A 21,001-nucleotide genomic window follows, 5' to 3' on the forward strand; every position below is an offset into this window, starting at 1 on the left:
ACACAGATTTAGATTTCAATAAGGTTCTCGTATACATAGTTGTTTATAAAAGTAAAGTGGGTGTGCATAGAGACATATATTTACATAAATTTCGCTTTATAGACATAAGCAACAGTACAGTTATTTCTTATCATTTCAACACTACACCTATTTGAATAAGTACAAGTAAATATTTTTGGTTTCCATAAGACTAGCAAATATTTATCTTAATAGTACTGGCTACATCTGTAGTAATTCCATGTAAGCCTTTGAAAAATTTTAATTTGAGAGCTTTAAAGCATTATTCAAGCACACAAACATACTCGTTTACATTCAGATTAATATCGTTTCACAAACTTCACATACATAAATATGCATAAGTGTGTAAATGCGCACAAATTTGGTTTACGAAAAGCACAAACGCCTTCGGGATATCCTTTGGTAAAATTTCATTTTCTGCTTAACAGTAATAGCAATGCTGGTAACTTAAAGGCTAAGCTTTTGCTTTGCTTTCACGCTAAATAACGGCTTTTACGCATTTAATGCTTTTTTATTTATTTACTATCTAAAAGTGTTTCTGTTTTCGCGTTTATCTATGAACACACATACGTCAATATAATGTGCGTAGGAAATACCTTTACAAAAAAGCACACACTCCTATGTGTGTATGTACGTATGTATATGTAAGCACGTGTGTTGTTGAACTGCAAAATTAAATTGTAAATCGGCTTACAATTCTCCATATGCCGCCAAACTGCCTGCCTGCTGTTGCACCTCTGCGACTGAGCCGAGCCAATCATTGTACGTATGTGTGTGTGTGTCTTCTGATTGAAAATGTCCCTCACACGAAGTGTGCCGTGCTAATGGGCGGCTGTAGGTTCGCTCCCGTGGGCGGTGCGGTGAGATGCGACTGGCTACATCTATGGGGCTGGCACTACCGCAACACTGTGGCCTCCGCACATGAAAATTGACTCTGCAATGAGAACACGCTAAATGTTAGTGCTAAGTTTAAATGCCGAAAACATGTCAAAAGTTATGCGTCGGCGAAAATTTAGAATACCAACACAATGCGAAATAGTTGGAATAAATGTGTGTTGTTGTTAAATGTTGCATGTGGGCTTGTGTATAATAAAATATACTTCTAAATGTATGTTCTGTAGGCGTGCGTGTGTAAACTGTGTCAAATCCACAAACATCTGTGAAATGCAAATGAAAACTTTGCCATTGTTACTTTGGCCTTAATTTATTTTAGAGCCGACTCGATTCTTTTATTGCTAATACAGCTGACATTGCATACTTTTAGGCATGATCGTGCGGGAATTTGGCTTATAATACCCTGTAGGAAATGTAAAGCGCAGAAATGTAAAAGGGCATATGTGAACTTAAAATATAATGGAGAGGCTTTCAATAAGAACACTGCAATTATTTTAATTTGGGAAAAAACGGTTTGAGATATCAATGAAATTCTTAATTTCTGTGAAAGTACATTCGATGCCATTAAGTATGAAACTCGATTTTATTTGCATGGCCACCACGGACACGGGTGCAAAAGTCCAGACACTGAACCCAGTTTTCGACGGTTTTCAAGCATAAATCGTTCGATATTCGTACATCAACCGTCGCGCCGGCTTGTTAGCATAGACCTTAGACTTAACGTAGCCCCAAAGGAAATAATCTAACGGCGTCAAATCTCACGACCGAGGAGGCTAATTGACTGGGCCATTTCGTGAGATAACATGTGCACCAAACTTGATTTGTAAGGATGGCCAAGATTTTTTTCGCAAACTATGAAACAACGACGGCACAGAGGTGCCCAATGTTTGAGAATGAAGTGTGGGAGACTGATTTGGTCTTCCTAATTGATGCAATATTCTCGACACTACGGACATTTCTTTGGCTCACTGGCACGGAAGTGTTTTGTACTTTGCCTGTGGATTCAAATTTTTCCACTAGACGCTCGATTGTTGATCTGATAGAACGATTATGACGACCAACGCCTAAACAACGCCTTCTTTTCTTCTGCGTGTACCGAAATATGTTTCCTGTACAGCTTAAGTCGTAGGAGATTTTCGTTTCAGTTTAGATTCGAGGACTGATACAAGTTTTTTTCGAACGTCTCCCAGTTGCGGGATGTGAACCATTAAGTGTTTTAAGGGACAAATTTACGCTCCTTGGATGTAAGTTTTCTAAACAATTATCGATCAGCTACATCTGCTTCTAAATTATAATGTCCCATATCCTCATTGTAGAGTTCGTAATAATGAATTAATAATAATCTATAGGAGGATGGAGTCATATGTAGAAGTTCACGTAAGTGAGGAAAGTTTCTGACTGTCATTCACTTGGGAGTGGCCAGGAACGATTCTTTTACATGTGGCTCAAGCAGCTCACGACTTCCGGTCTTAGACCAAGTATCCTCTGGGTAGCCAACAGACATCCGTTTGGAGGCGAGCTGAAGTGAGAAGGCGAAACCCGCTTATGCGGTTGTGCGTAGGGTTTGGGACCCACCACATAAAAACACCCCCAAATGAAAAGGAAGAAACAGCCTCGGATGATAGACCCCACTGCAAACGTTTAAAGGACTACGAAATAAGGGCATGCATCTGGAATGTCCGGACCCTTAATTGGGAAGGTGCCTCTGCCCAGCTGGTTGATGTCCTCGTAAGAGTAAAGGCTGACATCACCGCAATCCAAAACATGCGATGGACGGGACAAAGACGGAAGAAGGTGGGTCCTTGTGACATCTACTACAGCGGCCATATAAAGGAGCGCAAATTCGGTGTGGGATTCGTGGTGGGAGAGAGACTCCGTCGCCGAGTCCTGGAATTCACCCCGGTGGATGAACGTCTTGCCACAATCCACATCAAAGCGAGGTTCTTCAACATATCGCTGATTTGCGCCTACGCCCCAACGGAAGAGAAGGACGATGTGATCAAAGATGTTTTCTATGAGCGCCTAGAACGCACCTATGAGTGCTGCCCTCGCCACGATGTCAAAATCGTGCTTGGCGATTTTAACGCTAGGGTGGGTAAAGGAGTTTTTGGCACAACAGTTGGAAAATTCAGCCTCCATGACGAAACATCGCCAAACGGCCTGAAGCTGATCGACTTCGCTGGGGCCCGAAATATGGTCGTCTGTAGTACTAGATTCCAGCATAAGAAAATCCATCAAGCTACTTGGCTGTCCCCGGATCGAATCACTCGCAACCAGATCGATCATGTTGTGATAGATGGACGACATGTCTCCAGTGTTTTTGATGTGCGTACGCTTCGTGGTCCCAACATCGACTCGGACCACTATCTTGTAGCAGCTAAGATACGCACCCGACTCTGTGTAGAAAAGCGTACACGTCAACAAACACAAGGAAGGTTCGACATCGAGAAGCTGCAATCACAACCGACAGCCGAACGATTTTCTACTCGACTTGCACTCCTGCTCTCTGAGAGCACTCATCAGCATCTCGGTATAAGGGAGTTGTGGGACGGCATATCAAACTCCTTACGTACAGCTGCAACCGAAACCATTGGTTTTCGGAAAAGTCAAAAAAAACAGCTGGTATGATGAGGATTGTCGTCTCGCAGTGGAGAGAAAACAGACTGCCTACCTCGCAATGTTGCGATCGACCGCAACACTAGCGGGATGGGAAAGATACCGAGAGCTGAAGAGGGAAGCGAGACGCATTTGCAGACAAAAAAAGAAAGAGGCCGAAATGCGTGAGTATGAAGAGCTTGACAAGCTGGCCGACAGGGGTAATGCTCGAAAATTTTACGAAAAGATCCGGCGACTAACTGAAGGTTTCAAGACCGGAGCGCACTCCTGTAGGACCCCCAGAGGTGATCTAGTTATTGATGACCAGAGTATACTGAGTTTGTGGAGGGAACACTTCTCCAGCCTGCTGAATGGCAGTGAAAGTACAACACCAGGAGATGGCGAACCCGATTCCCCAATCGACGACGATGGAGCAGATGTTCCATTGCCCGACCGTGAAGAAATTCGAATAGCAATTACCCGCTTGAAGAACAATAAGGCGGCGGGTGCCGATGGATTACCGGCCGAGCTATTCAAATACGGCGGCGAAGAGCTGATAAGGTGCTTGCATCAGCTTCTTTGCAGAATATGGTCGGAAGAAAGCATGCCTGACGATTGGAATCTCAGTGTACTCTGCCCAATACACAAAAAGGGAGACCCCACAATTTGCGCCAATTACCGTGGGATAAGCCTCCTCAACATCGCGTATAAGGTTCTGTCGAGCGTATTGTGTGAAAGACTAAAGCCCACCGTCAACAAACTGATTGGACCTTATCAGTGTGGCTTTAGACCTGGAAAATCAACAACGGACCAGATATTCACCATGCGCCAAATTTTGGAGAAGCCCCGTGAAAATAGGATCGACACACACCATCTCTTTGTCGACTTTAAAGCTGCTTTCGACAGCACGAAAAAGAGCTGCCTTTATGCCGCGATGTCTGAATTTGGTATCCCCGCAAAACTAATACGGCTGTGTAAGCTGACGTTGAGCAACACCAAAAGCTCCGTCAGGATCGGGAAGGACCTCTCCGAGCCGTTCGATACCAGACGAGGTTTCAGACAAGGTGACTCACTCTCGTGTGATTTGTTTAACCTGATGCTGGAGAAAATAATACGAGCTGCAGAGCTAAACAGAGAAGGTACAATCTTCTATAAGAGTGTACAGCTACTGGCGTACGCCGATGATATCGATATCATTGGAAACAACACCCGCGCCGTTAGTTCTGCTTTCTCCAGACTGGATAAGGAAGCGAAACGTATGGGTCTGGTGGTGAACGAGGACAAGACGAAATATCTGCTGTCGTCAAACAAACAGTCAGCGCATTCGCGTCTTGGCTCCCACGTCACTGTTGACAGTCATAACTTTGAAGTTGTAGATAATTTCGTCTACCTGGGAACCAGCATTAACAGCAATAACAATGTCAGCCTGGAAATTCAACGCAGAATCACTCTTGCCAACAGGTGCTACTATGGACTAAGTAGGCAATTGAAAAGTAAAGTCCTCTCTCGACGAACAAAAACCAAACTCTACAAGTCTCTCATCATTCCCGTCCTACTTTACGGTGCAGAAGCGTGGACGATGTCAACATCCGATGAGACGGCACTAGGAGTTTTCGAGAGAAAGGTTTTGCGGTAGATTTATGGTCCCTTAAACATTGGCAACGGCGAATACCGCAGACGATGGAACGATGAGCTGTATGTGTTATTCGACGACATAGACATAGTCCAGCGAATAAAAAAACAGCGGCTACGCTGGCTAGGACATGTTGTTCGAATGGATGAAGGTGCTCCAGCTCTGAAAGTATTCGATGCAGTACCCGCTGGTGGAAGCAGAGGAAGAGGGAGACCTCCACTCCGATGGAAGGACCAGGTGGAGAGGGACCTGGCTTCGCTTGGAATAACCAATTGGCGCCAAACTGCCAGAAGGAGAGATGCGTGGCACGCTGTTTTGGACTCGGCTATAACCGCGTAAGCGGTGTCTACGCCAGTCAAGAAGAAGAAGAAGTAGAATAATCTATCCGAGCGTTATAATTTTTTCAGTAAATTGACACTATCTTTTGAAAATGCTATACCAAAGCTAACGCACTTAAATATTATAATAGACTTTTGGAAGAGTTTATCTATGGGATCTTAATGGGATCTCCTTTAATGTTTTTTCGCCGTACTTTCAAAGACATTTTTGTTTCTCAAAAAATATTCTGACCGATACTATAATTTGTCAACAAACTATTTGTGAATAATAACATATCTTTATATTTTCCATATCCACTACTATGGGTATATATTGTGCAGTGTACCTCGAATATTATGGTTTTCATTCCACTCAATTAGTTAGTCCAATGGTTAGATACTCACCATTTGCATAGAATTCGTTCGGAGTTTTCTCCGGGTGCTGATGTATGTGGTTGATGTGTTTACCCGTTGCAAGTGGATTGTGTCGTCCGTGCCTATATGAGAGTAGTGAAAAAAAATTATAAATTAGAAAGTATTTTCATTAAAGTCGTAAAATATCTAAAACGCTAATGAACAACGAAATTGTTCAATTGAATCGAACAACTTGCATTTCACACCCACACACACATATGCTCAAACTAACGTATGTGAGAACAGACCACTAACAAAACAATTGGTTTTCTTTAATACTTCAGGATAAGGTGGAGGAGTAAGGGGGGAGACATGCAGTGCAGCGTAATAAATTAATTATACCTTAAGTAGAAAAAAGTTTTTTTTAAAGATGCAACATAAATAGTTCTATTATTTAGAAAAAATATTATTAAGCCAATCTAGAAAATTTACAATGAAAATATTTAAAAAGCCATATAACTAAATGGAATGATCATAACCGTGGTTTACTGTTCTACAGCTTTTGCGGTTGGCTTTAACGATATCCTATGCTATGAAAAAGTCTGTCTATGAATATTGATACATTTTAGAACGTAGACAAATCTCTGAATAAATAAAACCCAAACTACAATTTATCTATAGAAGTTTCAAATAACATTGCGATATTATTTAACTCAATATTCTTCGTTTGACCAAAATATAAACCAAGGACCATAGCGATGTCAATATTTGAATTTTATACCCTAATGTAAATATCATTGAGTTATAAACTATCCGAATAATTGAAGTGAGTAAAAAGGTATTTGAATGCATAACCAAATGAAAGACTTATCATAACTCAGATATTTGAATTTTATGAACGGAACCCAACCGTTCAGTAAAATACAGTCGGTCTTTAACCTCTTTTATAGAATAAAAATATGCAGAAACTTCTAATTTCTTCGCACAAGAGTTAATTGATTAATTAACCAATACTTACTCGATTAAAACACTAATTTAGATCGATTTACCATTCAAAAGAAATATCATATTTTACTACATTGATTTTTAATCGAATACAAATTGAGTTGAAATTGGAATGCAAATCTACGGGTATTTGTCCACGCTGGGAGTTTGGTTGTGGTTATTGATAAAATAGCAATCAGTTAATCTTACCAAGTCTTATGAACAGCAAAAATAATGTCTAGCAGCTGCCAGTTAATTGAGTAGCTGTGCGAAAGGCAAAAATTGATTTCTCAATTATAATCTGAATGTTATTAAATTAAAATTGCTATGCGAAAAGATTATTAGAGAATAATGGCAATTTGAAACAATAACAGAAGTACGAGTATAATCATATGGTACGAGGTTTCTCGTATATTAAAACTATGAAATAGAAACGGACTTTGCCACGACAAAACGCCTAGAGCGATAGTTTAGTTGGTACTATTGGGAGTCTACTTAGTACATAATATATATTTGTAATAAATATTTTTTGTTTCTTTTATAAACAGCACTAAAGTTGAGCAGAAAGTTTAAATTCTTTCGACTGTTCAACTGATAGGTTTTGTATAATATGATAAATAAGACCTTTAGTAGAATGAAACATTGTTAAAGCTGCAATATGATAAATCATTGGAGTATGAAATTATCATCTCCATCAAACTGAACCATTTCAGTAATATGTTCTCCATATATTAATATTCTTTATATTTAAAGTTCATTTATCACATTCATTGCCTATTTTAAATAATAAAAAATCAGAAAATTTTGCTTTTCATATTATTAAAAGCCTCAAAAGTATTGTACGCAACATGCTGAAAAGATTATTGAGATAAATTTGAAATATTTTCATAAATTTTCAGCTTAATGGCAACAATGACACAATAGACGCATTTGTGGACTCATTCACTGAAATATAGATGTGTATAGATGTGTGTGAAGAAGCTTAGAGATAAGCATGCAGTGAACAAAAAATGTAGAATAAAGGAATAATTATTTTAATAAATATGCCAGGATTCACATGAGAATAGCTTTCTATAGAAATAATAGCAGTTTAAAAATGTTCTAATCATTAGCAAGTAAGGACGGACTGAGTGTGATGGTGGTCTGTCCTAAGTATTTAATATAAATATTTGAGAGACAAGCTTCAATGAGTTTTATAATTTAACAAGTAAGGAAAGGCTAAGTTCGGGAACAGCCGAACATTTTATACTTTCGCAATTTATTGCTATATTTTTATTAAGATAACACACATTTTGACCCATATATTTATCATAATTATATTTCACATATTAACCGATGTATAAGCTAATAAGCTCATCGTATTTTTGAAAATCTTATAATTAGGTATTCTCATATATTCATATATAAGGGAAGTTATGACCCGATTTTAACCTTTTCTGGTATAGAGACACACTATTAGAAGAAAAATATTTCCTCTGAATTTAATTAAGATATATGAGAGATTTACCGAAATTTTCGGTGAAAAGTTACCTTGGGGCACTGAGTTCTTCAAATTCGATATCCGGGGCATTGAAAAGTTATAGTCCGATTTCGACAATTTTTTTCACAAGTGATGCCACAGATCAGTATTTGTGTAAAGTTTTATTTCGCTATCTTCATTGGTTCTTTATGTATATATTATAAAGTGAAAGAATAAGATGAAATTCAAAAATGAGTTATATGGGAAGTTTTCGTGGTTGTGAACCGATTTCGTCCATTTTCCACACATGTCATCAGGGTGTCAAGAAAATATTATATACCGAATTTCAATGATATCTGTCGAATACTTAATGAGATATGGTTTTTGACCCATAAGTGGGCGATGACACGACCATTTTCCATTTTGTAAAAAATCTCAGTGCTGCTTCCTTCTGCTATTATTTCTGTGAAATTTAGTGTTTCTGACGTTTTTCATTAGTGAGTTAATCCACTTTTAGTAATTTTCAACATAACCTTTGTATGGGAGGTGGGCGTGCTTATTATCCGATTTCAACTATTTTCATGGTGTGTGGTGGGGTATGTAGGAGAACCGACTGCAGAAATTTTGGTTTATATAGCTATATTGGTTTGCGAGATATATACAAATAACCGATTTGGGGGCGGGGCCACGCCCACTTTTCCAAAAAAATTACATCCAAATATGCCCCTTCCTAGTGCGAAAGGGCAAATTTTACTTTTATAACTTCATTTATGGCTTAGTTATGACACTTTATGTGTTTTCGGTTTTCGCCATTTTGTAGGCGTGGCAGTGGTCCAAATTTGCCTTTTCGAAAGCAACCCTCTCACGGTCCCAAGGAACATGTGTTCCAAGTTTCATCAAGATATCTCAATTTTTACTCAAGTTATCCGTTGCACGGACGGACAGACAGACATTCGGATTTTGACTCGTCTCGTCACGATGATCATTTTGATATTTATAACCCTATATCTAACTCGTTTAGTTTTATGACTTACAAATAACCGTTATGTGAAAAAAACTATAATACTCTCTTAGCAACTTTTGTTGCGAGAGTATAAAAATAAGAAAATAAGAGCTTTTGAAATGAATTGTCGTTGAGTTCGTAATTGGCCTTCACCGATTGTTAGAAAAGAAACCTATAAATCTTTGAACGCATTTATTTCTTTGAACTAGATGGCCTTTAATCCATTTTTAGTCGAAGCCTAGATGTACAAAAATCTCTTGTTAGTCGATTATATTCTTTTGTAATGAAAAGATGCTCAAATCTATTTGGATGAAAAAATGTTAAACGAAACTCGATATTTACGATTTCCTGTGATTGAGTCCTAAGCCCAATAGTTACCCCCGTGCTTTTTAATGGGATTATAACTAGGAAAGCTTACCAAATTAACCAAATCTGGAATGAAACTCATCCAGCTATAAATTTCTGAACATTCCATCCAGCAATGTCACTGGAAACATAGAAAAAATAAAATTCCAATGCAAAGTAAAATAGAATTATGCCAAAAACACAAAACATGCAATGAAAACTAAAATGGAAAGTGGTGCTGAATTTGCATGAATTTATAGCTAAAATCAACAAACAGTGAACAACAAGCAATTTTTCGAGAGAAAGAAATGATGAGTACAGCAAGGAAAGTTAAGAAAAGACAGTAAGGAACGGAAAAAGACCAGAATCGGGTGGCACCTAATGCGTATTTTAGGTTTCCTCAACAGACCTCCACCATTACCAGCATTGAATTTGAACGTCATCTCACCGGTAGCATCGAAATTACGCTCGCCACGACTATTCAAATAACGGCGCAGGCAACAACAACGTCGCAAACCTGGTACACGATAAATAATCTGTAGGAATCCACCGCGAAAGCGCGCATTCATATAACAGTAGATGATCGGATTGTAGCAGCTATGCGACATGGCCAGCCAATGGAATGCAAACCAGAAGTACGGTAATGGCTCCCAGACCTTAAAGGCATCATCGTTGAGTAGCAGCTGCAAAGAAAGTCAATATTATGTGTATCTTTATATAAGTGTAACGGTAGGTAAGTAGCATTATTTCTTATTGAAAACAGGCACGTTTCTGCGCTAATTAAGAAGCAGACAGTCGTTGCCTTATAAATATACTTTGGGATAATTGCACACGTCTTAGCAACTTACCACAAGCACGTTGAAAGGCAGCCAACACATTGTGAATACGATAACGACCGTCACCATCATCTTAATCATCTGCAAATAATAAATAAGAAACGGTGTATTTGCTAATTATTCGCTCGTGTAATATAACTGTGGTTACTAGCAGTTAGAATTAATTACATAAAGAATATATATGGATATATCTACGTGTATTTATTTATATAAAGTCATTTTATTGCATAATTTATCATTTGCCAAGCCGCCATATTGCGGTAACAATAAATTGTATATAATCACAGGTGAAATGGCACAATTCATGCAGGCACCGACTGCCGCATGAAAGAATTCGTGATTAATTGTCGTCAGCATGACCGCCCACGTATGAGATGTCAGCTTTGATTGTGTTTTTCCCCTTCCGTTCAGTCGACCGATTTCCCTGTGGCATTATTGGGCAAACAATAAAGTTCGAGAGTAAAGAAATTCCACTGATTTATAGAAGTTTGGTGATGTATGGGTAGCCAACAGACATCCGTTTGTAGGCGAGCTAAGGTAGAAGGCGAAGCCCTCTTCTGCGGTTGTGCGTAGGGTTTAGGACCCACCACATAAAGACACCCCCAATGAAAAATCTACGAAAGCCTCGGATGAAACACCCCCCTTTTGATGACGACCCCTGCAAACGTTTTAAGGATAATGATATAAGGGCATGCACCTGGAATGTCCGGACCCTTAATTGGAAAGGTGCCTCTGCCCAGCTGGTTGATGTCCTCATACGACTCAAGGCTGACATCACCGCCATCCAAGAAGTGCGATGGACGGGACAAGGACGGAAGAAGGTGGGTCCTTGTGACATCTACTACAGGATACTATAAAGGAGCGCAAATTTGGTGTTGGATTTGTGGTGAGAGAGAGACTCCGTCGCAGAGTCCTGGCATTCACCCCGGTGGATGAACGTCTTGCCACAATCCACATCAAAGCGAGGTTCTTCAACATATCGCTGATTTGCGCCCACGCCCCAACGGAAGAGAAGGACGATGTGATCAAAGATGTTTTCTATGAGCGCCTAGAACGCTCCTATGAGTGCTGCCCTCGCCACGATGTCAAAGATAGAAACATTAAGACAATGAAGAGGTATTCCGGTGTACAGAAAGATGATTAATTAATATTTTTTTTACATTACAATTATTGCTTGGCTAGGCAGATGGTCGTACTTCATAAATCAATTAGTTTAGAGGAAACAATAGTAGTGAAGAGATGGTGCAGTAAAAGTGAAAGCAGTATTGCGATTCCGTTGCGGGATTAAGAAATATTATTTTTTGTAATTGATTCTTGAAATTTTGCAAACTTTGGGAATTTAGAGCATGTTAGAACAACCGCCTTAATAAAATGGTGGATAGAAAACAATCTTCACAAAGTAATTCGCAAAAGTGCTACAGATTTACTGAAAAATTTAAATTTTGAATTATAACTTCCGCATATTTACGATTACCATTTCTTTCTTTCTAGATATTTCACTACTAAAATTTCAGCAATGCAGAAAGCAATCCACTGAAAGCAAAAAAGTACAAATAAAACCACCATTTACTGCTGGAAGTCAATTCATATTATTTGGCGTTTATGACTTGGTTTTATGTAAACCCTATTGCTAAAACCAAACACACTTAATATCTACAATAGTAATTTACGAACTACTCTTTTGATGAGGAAAACTGTAAAAAAGTAGTTTACGCGATTTCTCGCCAACCTTTTGTAGTGTTAGGCGGTCACGAAATTGTCTGCGATGGGAGAGCAGTAAAATGTAATGTTGAAATAAAAGCACAACTTGCTAATATTCGCAAATGTATTAACTGAGGCAACGGCAGTATATCTATGTATGTATGCTTCAATATTGTGATACTCGAAGGCACTGTAAAACCTCTTGAGTCTAGAGTACGCGTGGTAAGCTCCAACATGTTTTAAAAATTTCGCATATACATACATACGTATACACGGTAGACTACAAATTATATATTTTCATATATACATATTTCAAAGACTATTCTGAGTGCGGCTTGTGATTACTCTAAAATTGTAATTGAAGCCGAAAACTTTGTTGTATTTCAAATTTTCTCAAAGCATATGCATTTATATGTACAAGTTACATTGCCATTTCTGTATTGCACTACATTGGCTTTGATATTTCAGCGCCTCTTTTAATACAATTGAATTTTATTATTTGACCGCAACTTGCCACATAAAAATTACGAAACGAGTCTATAAATAATTTTACTGCTTCGTTAATGCGCGAAATCTCATTAAAGTAAGAATGCAAATAATAAATAAATAAGTTGCTGTGATTAGCACGAAGAGCCGTAAATGTTATGTATGTATGTACATGTTACAAAACAGATTTATTTACCGATATACATATGTCTGGACATTACCCAGTAAACGCTTAGGGTCATTGGAAGCCTTCTGACAGTTTCCAAGACCAGACTCATACTATAGCTTAGGAAAGGCTAGGAAAGGACCTAAACATATTTTACCTATTTATGTAGTTATACTACACTTAAAAAAAACTGTTCACTGCATCTCATAAAGATACCTCACATATTGATCGTTATGTACGATTAATAGCCTCGAAACATGCTCCTTTAATTTCAAGAAGAAAACGAACATGATGTTTTAAACGATTTCGTCATTCTTAATTTTTTGGGGAAAATTGCGTCCGCTTTGATGTTTTCAGAAATATTTCAATTTCTGCTCAAAGTTTTAATCAATAAAGTTTCATATTTCTTATTGATAATTAAAGCCTTAAAGTACAACACATTATTTTCGTTGTATTTAATATCCTGTCTTACAATTTACGAGTGAACTTTTTGCTTGTTTTGTTTTTTTTTTTTTTTGATGAGAATGATTTACTTATACTCAATTCATTGAACACCAAGTTAAAATGCTTGCTGGGTAACGAAAGTAGAACAATAATTCGGTTCTTACAACTTTAGTTACTTTATTAAAAAATCAATACTCACATTAAATTTCGGTATAAATTTCAATACATACACATATTACAGAGAGGCTTCGTTGTTTGCATAGCGCTTTAGATTAATTGTGTTGCTTCATACGATAGCTCTGCCATTTATTATGACCTTCACTTTTAATCTCAGCGCGTAGCAAACTTTTAGTATTTTGAAGTAGACGTCTCGTATAAAAAACACTTGCGAATCGCATCCATTCCATTTGCAATAAATTCATTTGTAGTGGAAGTGAAATATACATTAAAATCTAATGTTGGCTTGGTTTCTTTTTTGCATGAGACGTATTTCAAGTTTATAAGAATTTGGATAAATGATTGTTACTATTGAAAATACTTTAATCTAAACCAATAACTACAGTTACCATTGAAAGTCAAAATATTTTAGTTTCCTTAAAATCTTAAAATTTCCGGCAGCAGTTCGTCAATGTTTCCATAATTTAAGATTGCTGATAAATACCTCGATATAGGCTTTTTTCATTCAGAGAAGATTTTTTCAGCCAGTTCAGTTTTTGGTGGAAGAAGATCGTATATTTTAAAAATCTTTCAATTTCACCCAATTTCCCCCAAATTCTTCAAATGGATATAAGAACTGTGGGCACCTTTTAATACTAGTGGTACAGTATACCACAAAATTGAGTCTACAAAATATTACGAGGTTTTTTTATACCAGTCTGGCAATCCACGATATCCTCGTATTTTGTGAATTTTGTTATCTTGAGAAAATTATGCCGAAAAAAATGACTCCCGTAAACAGACACAGTTATACAAAACAGTCTATAAGTTTATACGTAAATTTCCCACTTATTAATATTGATAAAATATGTCATTAAGCAAATAAAATTAGTTTATTACGCATAATTTTTTATTGCTCACTGTTAATAGACATGAATTATTAAGGCAATACTATTCAATATAATGTACTCATATGATATATTCAATGGCATTGATGTTCCGTTTTGCGATGGAAATTACGCACATCACAAATGTATTGTTATACATTTTGGCAACATTTGTTTCCCTGCATATAAGAGAGACTTTTACAATCGAACGTGATTGCCCTTTGTCTATGACTACCGCCCCAGGGCAGCAAGCACGAACAAAACAACAAAAAACTCGTGCTATGTGTTTTTGCATTGCTGCTAATATTTACCCAACAGTGAAAGCAACTAAACAATTTTGCGTAGCGCAGAATCAACTAGTCTACCGACTGTCACTTTGTAATACAAACGACTAATACGAAAATGTCAGAAATATATCCGTGTAATATGAGTTCAATTTATGTTGCCAGGAATTATAAAAATTTTCATTTCCTTAGATCGAGGTTTTATTTCCAAAATAATATTTAGTCGACATATCTACGTTCTATTTCTAAACATATGTAGAACTATCGAGTTAAGGTGTAAATGGTTGGATTTCTGACTAGTTTGATGCTTGACCAATTATTTGTTGACGTAGGGTATTTTTTACATGTTGATACTGGATGAATAATATTAGTTTTCATCTATATTAAATCGGGTGCAACTGCACACTTTATACTCTCTAGTTTTACTAGTTTCATTAAGACAACACACAAATTGACCTATATATTTGGCATAAAGTCCACTAGAATAACGATATATCATATATAGTATATTGGTAATTGAGGTAAATCCTGAACCGATTTCACTAATTTTCACCACCAACGTACAATATAACCATATAGCTAATATAAGGCGCATCGGAAGTTTGATATTCCGAATATAAAGTATATGGAGGCTAGGGGAAGTTATGACCCGATTTTAACCATTTTTGGTACAGAGACACACTATTAGAAGAAAAAGATTTCCTCAGAACTAAATTAAAATATCTGATAGATTTGCCGATATTTTCGGTTAAAAATTACCCTTGAAAGTTATATGTAGTCCGATTTCGATAATTTTTCCACAAGCCACAGCTGAAAATATATTAACAGGCATCCGGATTTTAACTCGCCTCGTCATCCTGATCATTATTATATAATTCCTTTTTATGACTTAGTCGAAAAGTCTTATTGTAAATTGATATTTTCACACTTGTTTACTTTGCATTAGGAATTTATAATTGTAATTTATTTATTGTTATACTTTACTACAAGGTAAGTATGTTGAAGAGGGTTGTTAGGAGATTTCGAATGTATGTATATATAGTATAATACATAATATATTGGCTATTAATTTAATATTTTGCATAGATTTTTCATTTTAAAGACTGGAGTGATTGCCATTTAAATAACTGGTTCACAATTATGAACCCAGCATAGGTTTAGATCTCAATATATTTCATAATTGTTTTTAGAAAATGTAGCTCTTAGAACGTAATATCGCAAGTGCTCTCAGTCTGCTTTAATTTGTTTGATTCGCCGCTCTTTAATATTTGGAAAATCGAATACGGCTATTATATATCTATTTAACAGTTATAAAGGCTTACGAGGTTCAAGTTCAACTTTGACACATTCCAACCTAGTCGGGCCGACGTAACTGTTTTTCCCGCCCAAGAATTGTGAACTCAAACTTATTTGGGGAATGTTTTAAACCGATACAGCAATCAACAAAAACAATGAAGTTTTCTCATCAAAATTCGGGGTGATATTTTGATTTGGGTATGATCATAAATAAAATGAATATATTATATATTTACTACATACGTATATTCGCAAGTTATAAAGTATTGAAAGTCTATGATCCTACTTTTCTTGATGCGCCCCTGTAAAGTTACATGTACATCAAATACAATATCAGAAGCGGCAATACACACAGGAGCGGACGAAAAAATGGTTGAATGTTCATCTATTAGTGGATTGTAGGCGCTGTAGTCTACGACAAAGCATTCTGCTCAAACTCGTTAAGAGCGCTTGAACGAATTCCCATCGCTATTGATGTGCACGCACATTTAGGACCAACAAAGTGAGTGATGCGGGTCGTGTCAACGGTCAAAGTGTTGGAGCAAAGGCAATGAATTTAACAGGCGAAATGTGTGGCAAAGTTTCAATAAAATGCGAACTGGAAATAACTACATGTAACATATAACGGAATGGCGCCGCAAATCAAACAAAGCGATAAGCAAATGTGTTGAAGTGCCCTGGGCGCACAAGGAAAACAAACAAAGCGCTTTGTGATACGTTAGAGGATGGATACTTAGAGGAAATTCACAATTGTTACGAATTTCGTGCCTCAACCAAGTCAAAGTCGCCAATGGCCGAACAACTCGATGGTCATTGAAAACTTAAATTCAGGGAAAAAACCAAAACAAAATTAAAAAGATATTACTTCGTGTTGTTGTCTGCTGCTGCAGCTGCCGTCTCGTACCAGTCATTTCCGTGCTGACTCTGTTTTGACTTTTAGCGCCCTACGATAGCTGGCTTAGTCTGACTTTGCCAACCACTTCCCACATTTAGTATCGCTTGTATTTGTTTAACGGTTAAAAACACAACAAAAACAACTGTAACTAGCTGCTAGAGGAGTTTGTAGGCATATAATCGCATGCAGGCCTGAGTATGTATCAGATGTAAAAATGGGCATAAGTTTGTCGAAAATGGCAACCGCTGCGCATTAACGTGCACTTAACGGTGTCATTAACATGAGCGTGTAAACAGCAATGTTTAACTACACTTTGTTGCCGATAAATGTTTTATTTTTATGCATTTTCCGTTTTACATTGGTTAGCCGATTTTTTACGCGACTTCCTTTATTTTGGTGATTTCGTTTATATGCGCTTAACTTTCAATTCATAAAATGTTCATACTATATGCATATACGAGTGTATATGTATGTCGTTATTTTAAAATTTTAGGGTGTCTACTAAACCAACGTCTTCTGTCTTAAATGTAGCTTTTATTGAAGTTTTGAATTTGTAAAAATCACGTTAAACGCATTAAACTTGAGTCAGAAGTGATTTGCCTTTTCATATTTTATGTGTTATAACATTCACTCTGAATTCATGATGAGACATAAATATTTGAAGTTCTCATAAAAACTCTTTATGTTACTCTACATTAAATGTATAATATTAGTTTCAAATATTATATAAAATATGATGTTTAGCTTGTCAAATTATTCGCCCCATTGTTTTCTTTCCTCTGCATATTAAAGCAACTTACATTGGCCTCCAAACTGAATCACAGAGCGAAGTAATGGCATATATTATTATAATCAAACAAGAAAGAAAGGGCTAAGTTCGGGTGTAACACACATTTTATACCCTCGCGTTTATTTGGCTTAAAGTTCACTAGAATAACGAGAATATAGAGCTGGGATAATCTGCACCGATTTCAACTATTTTTGCCACCAAGCAACAATATATCCAAGATTTTACGCTTACTTAATTTTGCTAAGAATCTCATATATTAACCGATATATACTGTATAAAGTTCACCGGAATTTTGTAAACGCTAATATTGTGGATATAGCATCTAGGAGAAGTTGCGGGCCGACTTGATAAGTTTAGTCCGATTTCGCCAATTTTTAAATTATCGATGTAGACAAAGATCAGATATCTTCACATAGGTTCCACATTTAACGAATCAGATGGGCGTGGTTATTATTCGATTTCACTCCTTTTCATCATGTATAATTGGATAAATATGTAAAGGAAAATGCTTCCAGAATCTATGTATATAATTGGCGTAGGCACCTCAAACGCGATTATAGTCTAATCATTAATAGCTCTTCATCCATTTCTTCTTCTTGCCTATTGGAAATACCAAGTGAAACCAGGTCGCTCTCCACCTGATCTTTCCAACGTAGTGGATGTCTTCCTCTTCCCCTGCTTCCACCAGCGAGTACTCGAAAACTCCTAGAGTCGTCTCATCGGATTTTGAATTCGTCCATGCTTCTGCACCATAAATAAGGACGGGAATAATCAGCGACTTGTAGAGTTTCGCCTCTTCCTTTTAGCTCGTCCCCAAAACGGAGGTCTGTTGGCTACCCAGAGGATACTTGGTCTAAGACCGGCAGTCACTCCCAAGTGAATGGCAGTCAGAAACTTTCCTTTTGGAAGTTTCACTTGCATGAAACTACACATGGCCCCATGAAAGATTTTCTTTATGATATTTAAAATTATCCGATTTTGGTTAAATATAGACAGTTTTGTTCGTTAACTTGAAGCCATTTTGAAGTCTCCGTCTGTCATAGAAGCACTTGTCCCTACTGGCAAAAACCTGGGTCAGTCGATTTAGTATTTGTTTTGATGCGAATTCGTCACCAATAAATTCTTAGCAATCAACACTTTCGAATAGTCATGTTTTGTTCTTTACTGTCTCAAAGGGGCGAATCTGTACATATGAAGTGCCACAGATTGTTAAGAACTCATTTAAATAATTTCTTTAAGATAAAATTTCCTTAAGACACACATTTAAGTCAAGTAATATGTTTATATATAAATAATAATTACCATTACAGTGATAAACCCAAAGTGATGGACCAAATCAAAATAAGAGATAAATATTTTAAAATCCCCATTTATTTTTCCGTCTACATATATACATTCATCGTCAATTAAGTGAAAGTAACTGCACTGCAGGATTAACTGGTTGCCGATAATTGCGGCTGCAAAGCGAAATATTTAGTTGCTTCATCGGTTCGTTGCTGAGTCGGGTAATCGAATAAATGCAACTACTTAATTCGATAATATGACTGACTACGCGGCTGACTGTTGACTCGTGCGCCAACGATGAGTCACGATCCCTACATACATATGTGTGTATATCTCTATACAAACTTTATAGAAATGCATTGTCTGTGCGCTAAGTAATGGCAGCGAGCACTTTGTAACGAAATATTTGCTTAGTGACAAGCGATGGCGGCTGGCATTCGAAAGCGGGAGGAAGCGCTTGCCTGCAGCAATCAAATAGCCATATTTATGGATTACATAAATGTTGGTGGCTAAACACTTGTGGCATCACACCAACCCCACACTTCGCTTCGGGCTTGTGTCTCAAGTCAAGTGAGGCTAAACGTGAGGTCGCCGAAGTCGAAAGAAGGCATCCAGCCAAACGAACGGACGGGCGCAACAGACAAGTAGTGTGCGCCTAGCAGCGTCGAGAGCCTGTGCCGAGTCAAATTTGAAGGCGGGTGCAAGTGTTGCCGCCAGCAACATAATTTCAGCGGCTAAAAGCCAACTAATGTCATTTGTGGTTTAGCTTGTGTGGAATGTCGCTGCAGCGCGCGTTTCACCTCTTGAACTCTGGCTACTTTTGCTGCAGGTTTTCTTTTATACTTGCCTCAGAACTGAAATATATTTTTAAGCACACGGTGTGGTTTTCGAGTGTAGGAAGTGGCGTGCAATGCAGTTGGCAACCAAAAATCGCAACCTATAAATGTTACCTTCTCTTCTGGTGTAAAGGTGTAAAAGATGCTAGATCTTTTAGAGTTTGTCAGGATTCGATTTATTTATTATTAAAAGATTATATTCCAAACAATATTGTTTATTATTAGATATTTCAATTGCTTAAATGTATTACTCGTTTTTTAAAGTTAAAATAAAATGAAAAATAAAAATAGACCAGTCTCGAACGATGCTGACGCGACACTGCTTTTTTTTCGACGACTCTTCCTGGGTTGTTGGTGCGCTCGTTCTTTTGTGTTGCAGGGATGCAATTATGCGGTTTACCTTACAGTCGGCCAATCCTGATTACAGGAGTCGACCTCGACTCCGACATCATTATCAAACCCATCGAAATTCGGCAAATTACACCATGGCTTCAACTTATCAGATGCATAGATTGATGTATAATGTCGTTGTTTTCGTTTCGACCCTGGTATATCTTCAACGAGATACCTGTCGTGGCCAATCACCTTGGTTACCATGAACGGACCTTTGTATAGTGGCTCCAATTTGCGAGAACCACCAGTACTAACAGGCTCATTCTCGGCGAGAACCAAATCACCAACGTTATATTGTGTAGGTTTCCGATGTTTTTCGTTAAAACGCTGTTTAGCTTTTTCTCGCTGCTGATTAATACGACTTACTGCTTCAGTTTGAATTTCGTTCATCTCGTCATTACTCGTAACATCATCTTCATGTAAAGCTAATATTAATTTATTCTGAAGAATATCTCGAGGCTTGTAATTGAATAAAAGTTCTTGTGGAGTTCGCTGAGTTGTTTTGTTCTTTGTAGTGTTTAGTGCCCACTGTATACCTCTAAGTTGATCATCCCAGGTTTTGTCGTCTTCCGTCGACGGAAGTAACATACCCAGTAGAGTTCGGTTGGTACGCTCTGCATGTCCGTTTGCGCGCGGAGTTCGAACAGCATTCAAAATCTGTTTAATATCATTATCGTTGCGATATTGTCTAAAATCCTGAGAAGTAAACGCTGTTCCACGATCGGTTACTATTCGTGTTGGCACTCCGAAATAGCTGCTTACTTCGTTAAGTAATGTCAATACATGTCGTGTCGCTGTGCTTCTAACAGCTCGTAATACTGTAAATTTCGTGAATGAATCAACGAGGACTATTACGTGTTCGTTCTGCTTCTTGGTACGAGGAAAAGGTCCTAGATGATCGATATGTACCGTCTTGAATGGTACAGGTTCTATCTCGTCATAATG

The 21,001-nt window shown here is 37.5% G+C and overlaps 1 protein-coding gene across 6 annotated transcripts in view; it reads right to left on the minus strand.

Annotated features, from left to right (window-relative positions):
- Positions 1-163: 163 nt before the first annotated feature.
- LOC105215663 (RYamide receptor) overlaps positions 164-21,001 on the minus strand; it is a 274,717-nt gene continuing 253,879 nt past the window's right edge. For 2 of the 6 annotated variants that reach the window (XM_054225774.1, XM_054225773.1), the window contains exons 6-9: positions 10,451-10,519; positions 9,981-10,285; positions 5,863-5,954; positions 164-952 (exon numbers count right to left, since the gene is read on the minus strand). In XM_054225774.1, the coding sequence (XP_054081749.1) occupies positions 900-952; positions 5,863-5,954; positions 9,981-10,285; positions 10,451-10,519 (519 nt within the window). In that variant the 3' untranslated portion in view covers positions 164-899. Of the gene's footprint in view, positions 953-5,862; positions 5,955-9,675; positions 9,745-9,980; positions 10,286-10,450; positions 10,520-21,001 lie in introns of those variants that run through there. The other 4 variants (XM_054225776.1, XM_054225775.1, XM_054225777.1 and 1 more) reach the window with 4 other exon arrangements.

Source organism: Zeugodacus cucurbitae, chromosome 2 (genome assembly GCF_028554725.1).
Source record: "Zeugodacus cucurbitae isolate PBARC_wt_2022May chromosome 2, idZeuCucr1.2, whole genome shotgun sequence".
In the NCBI taxonomy this organism is placed as follows: domain Eukaryota; kingdom Metazoa; phylum Arthropoda; class Insecta; order Diptera; family Tephritidae; genus Zeugodacus; species Zeugodacus cucurbitae.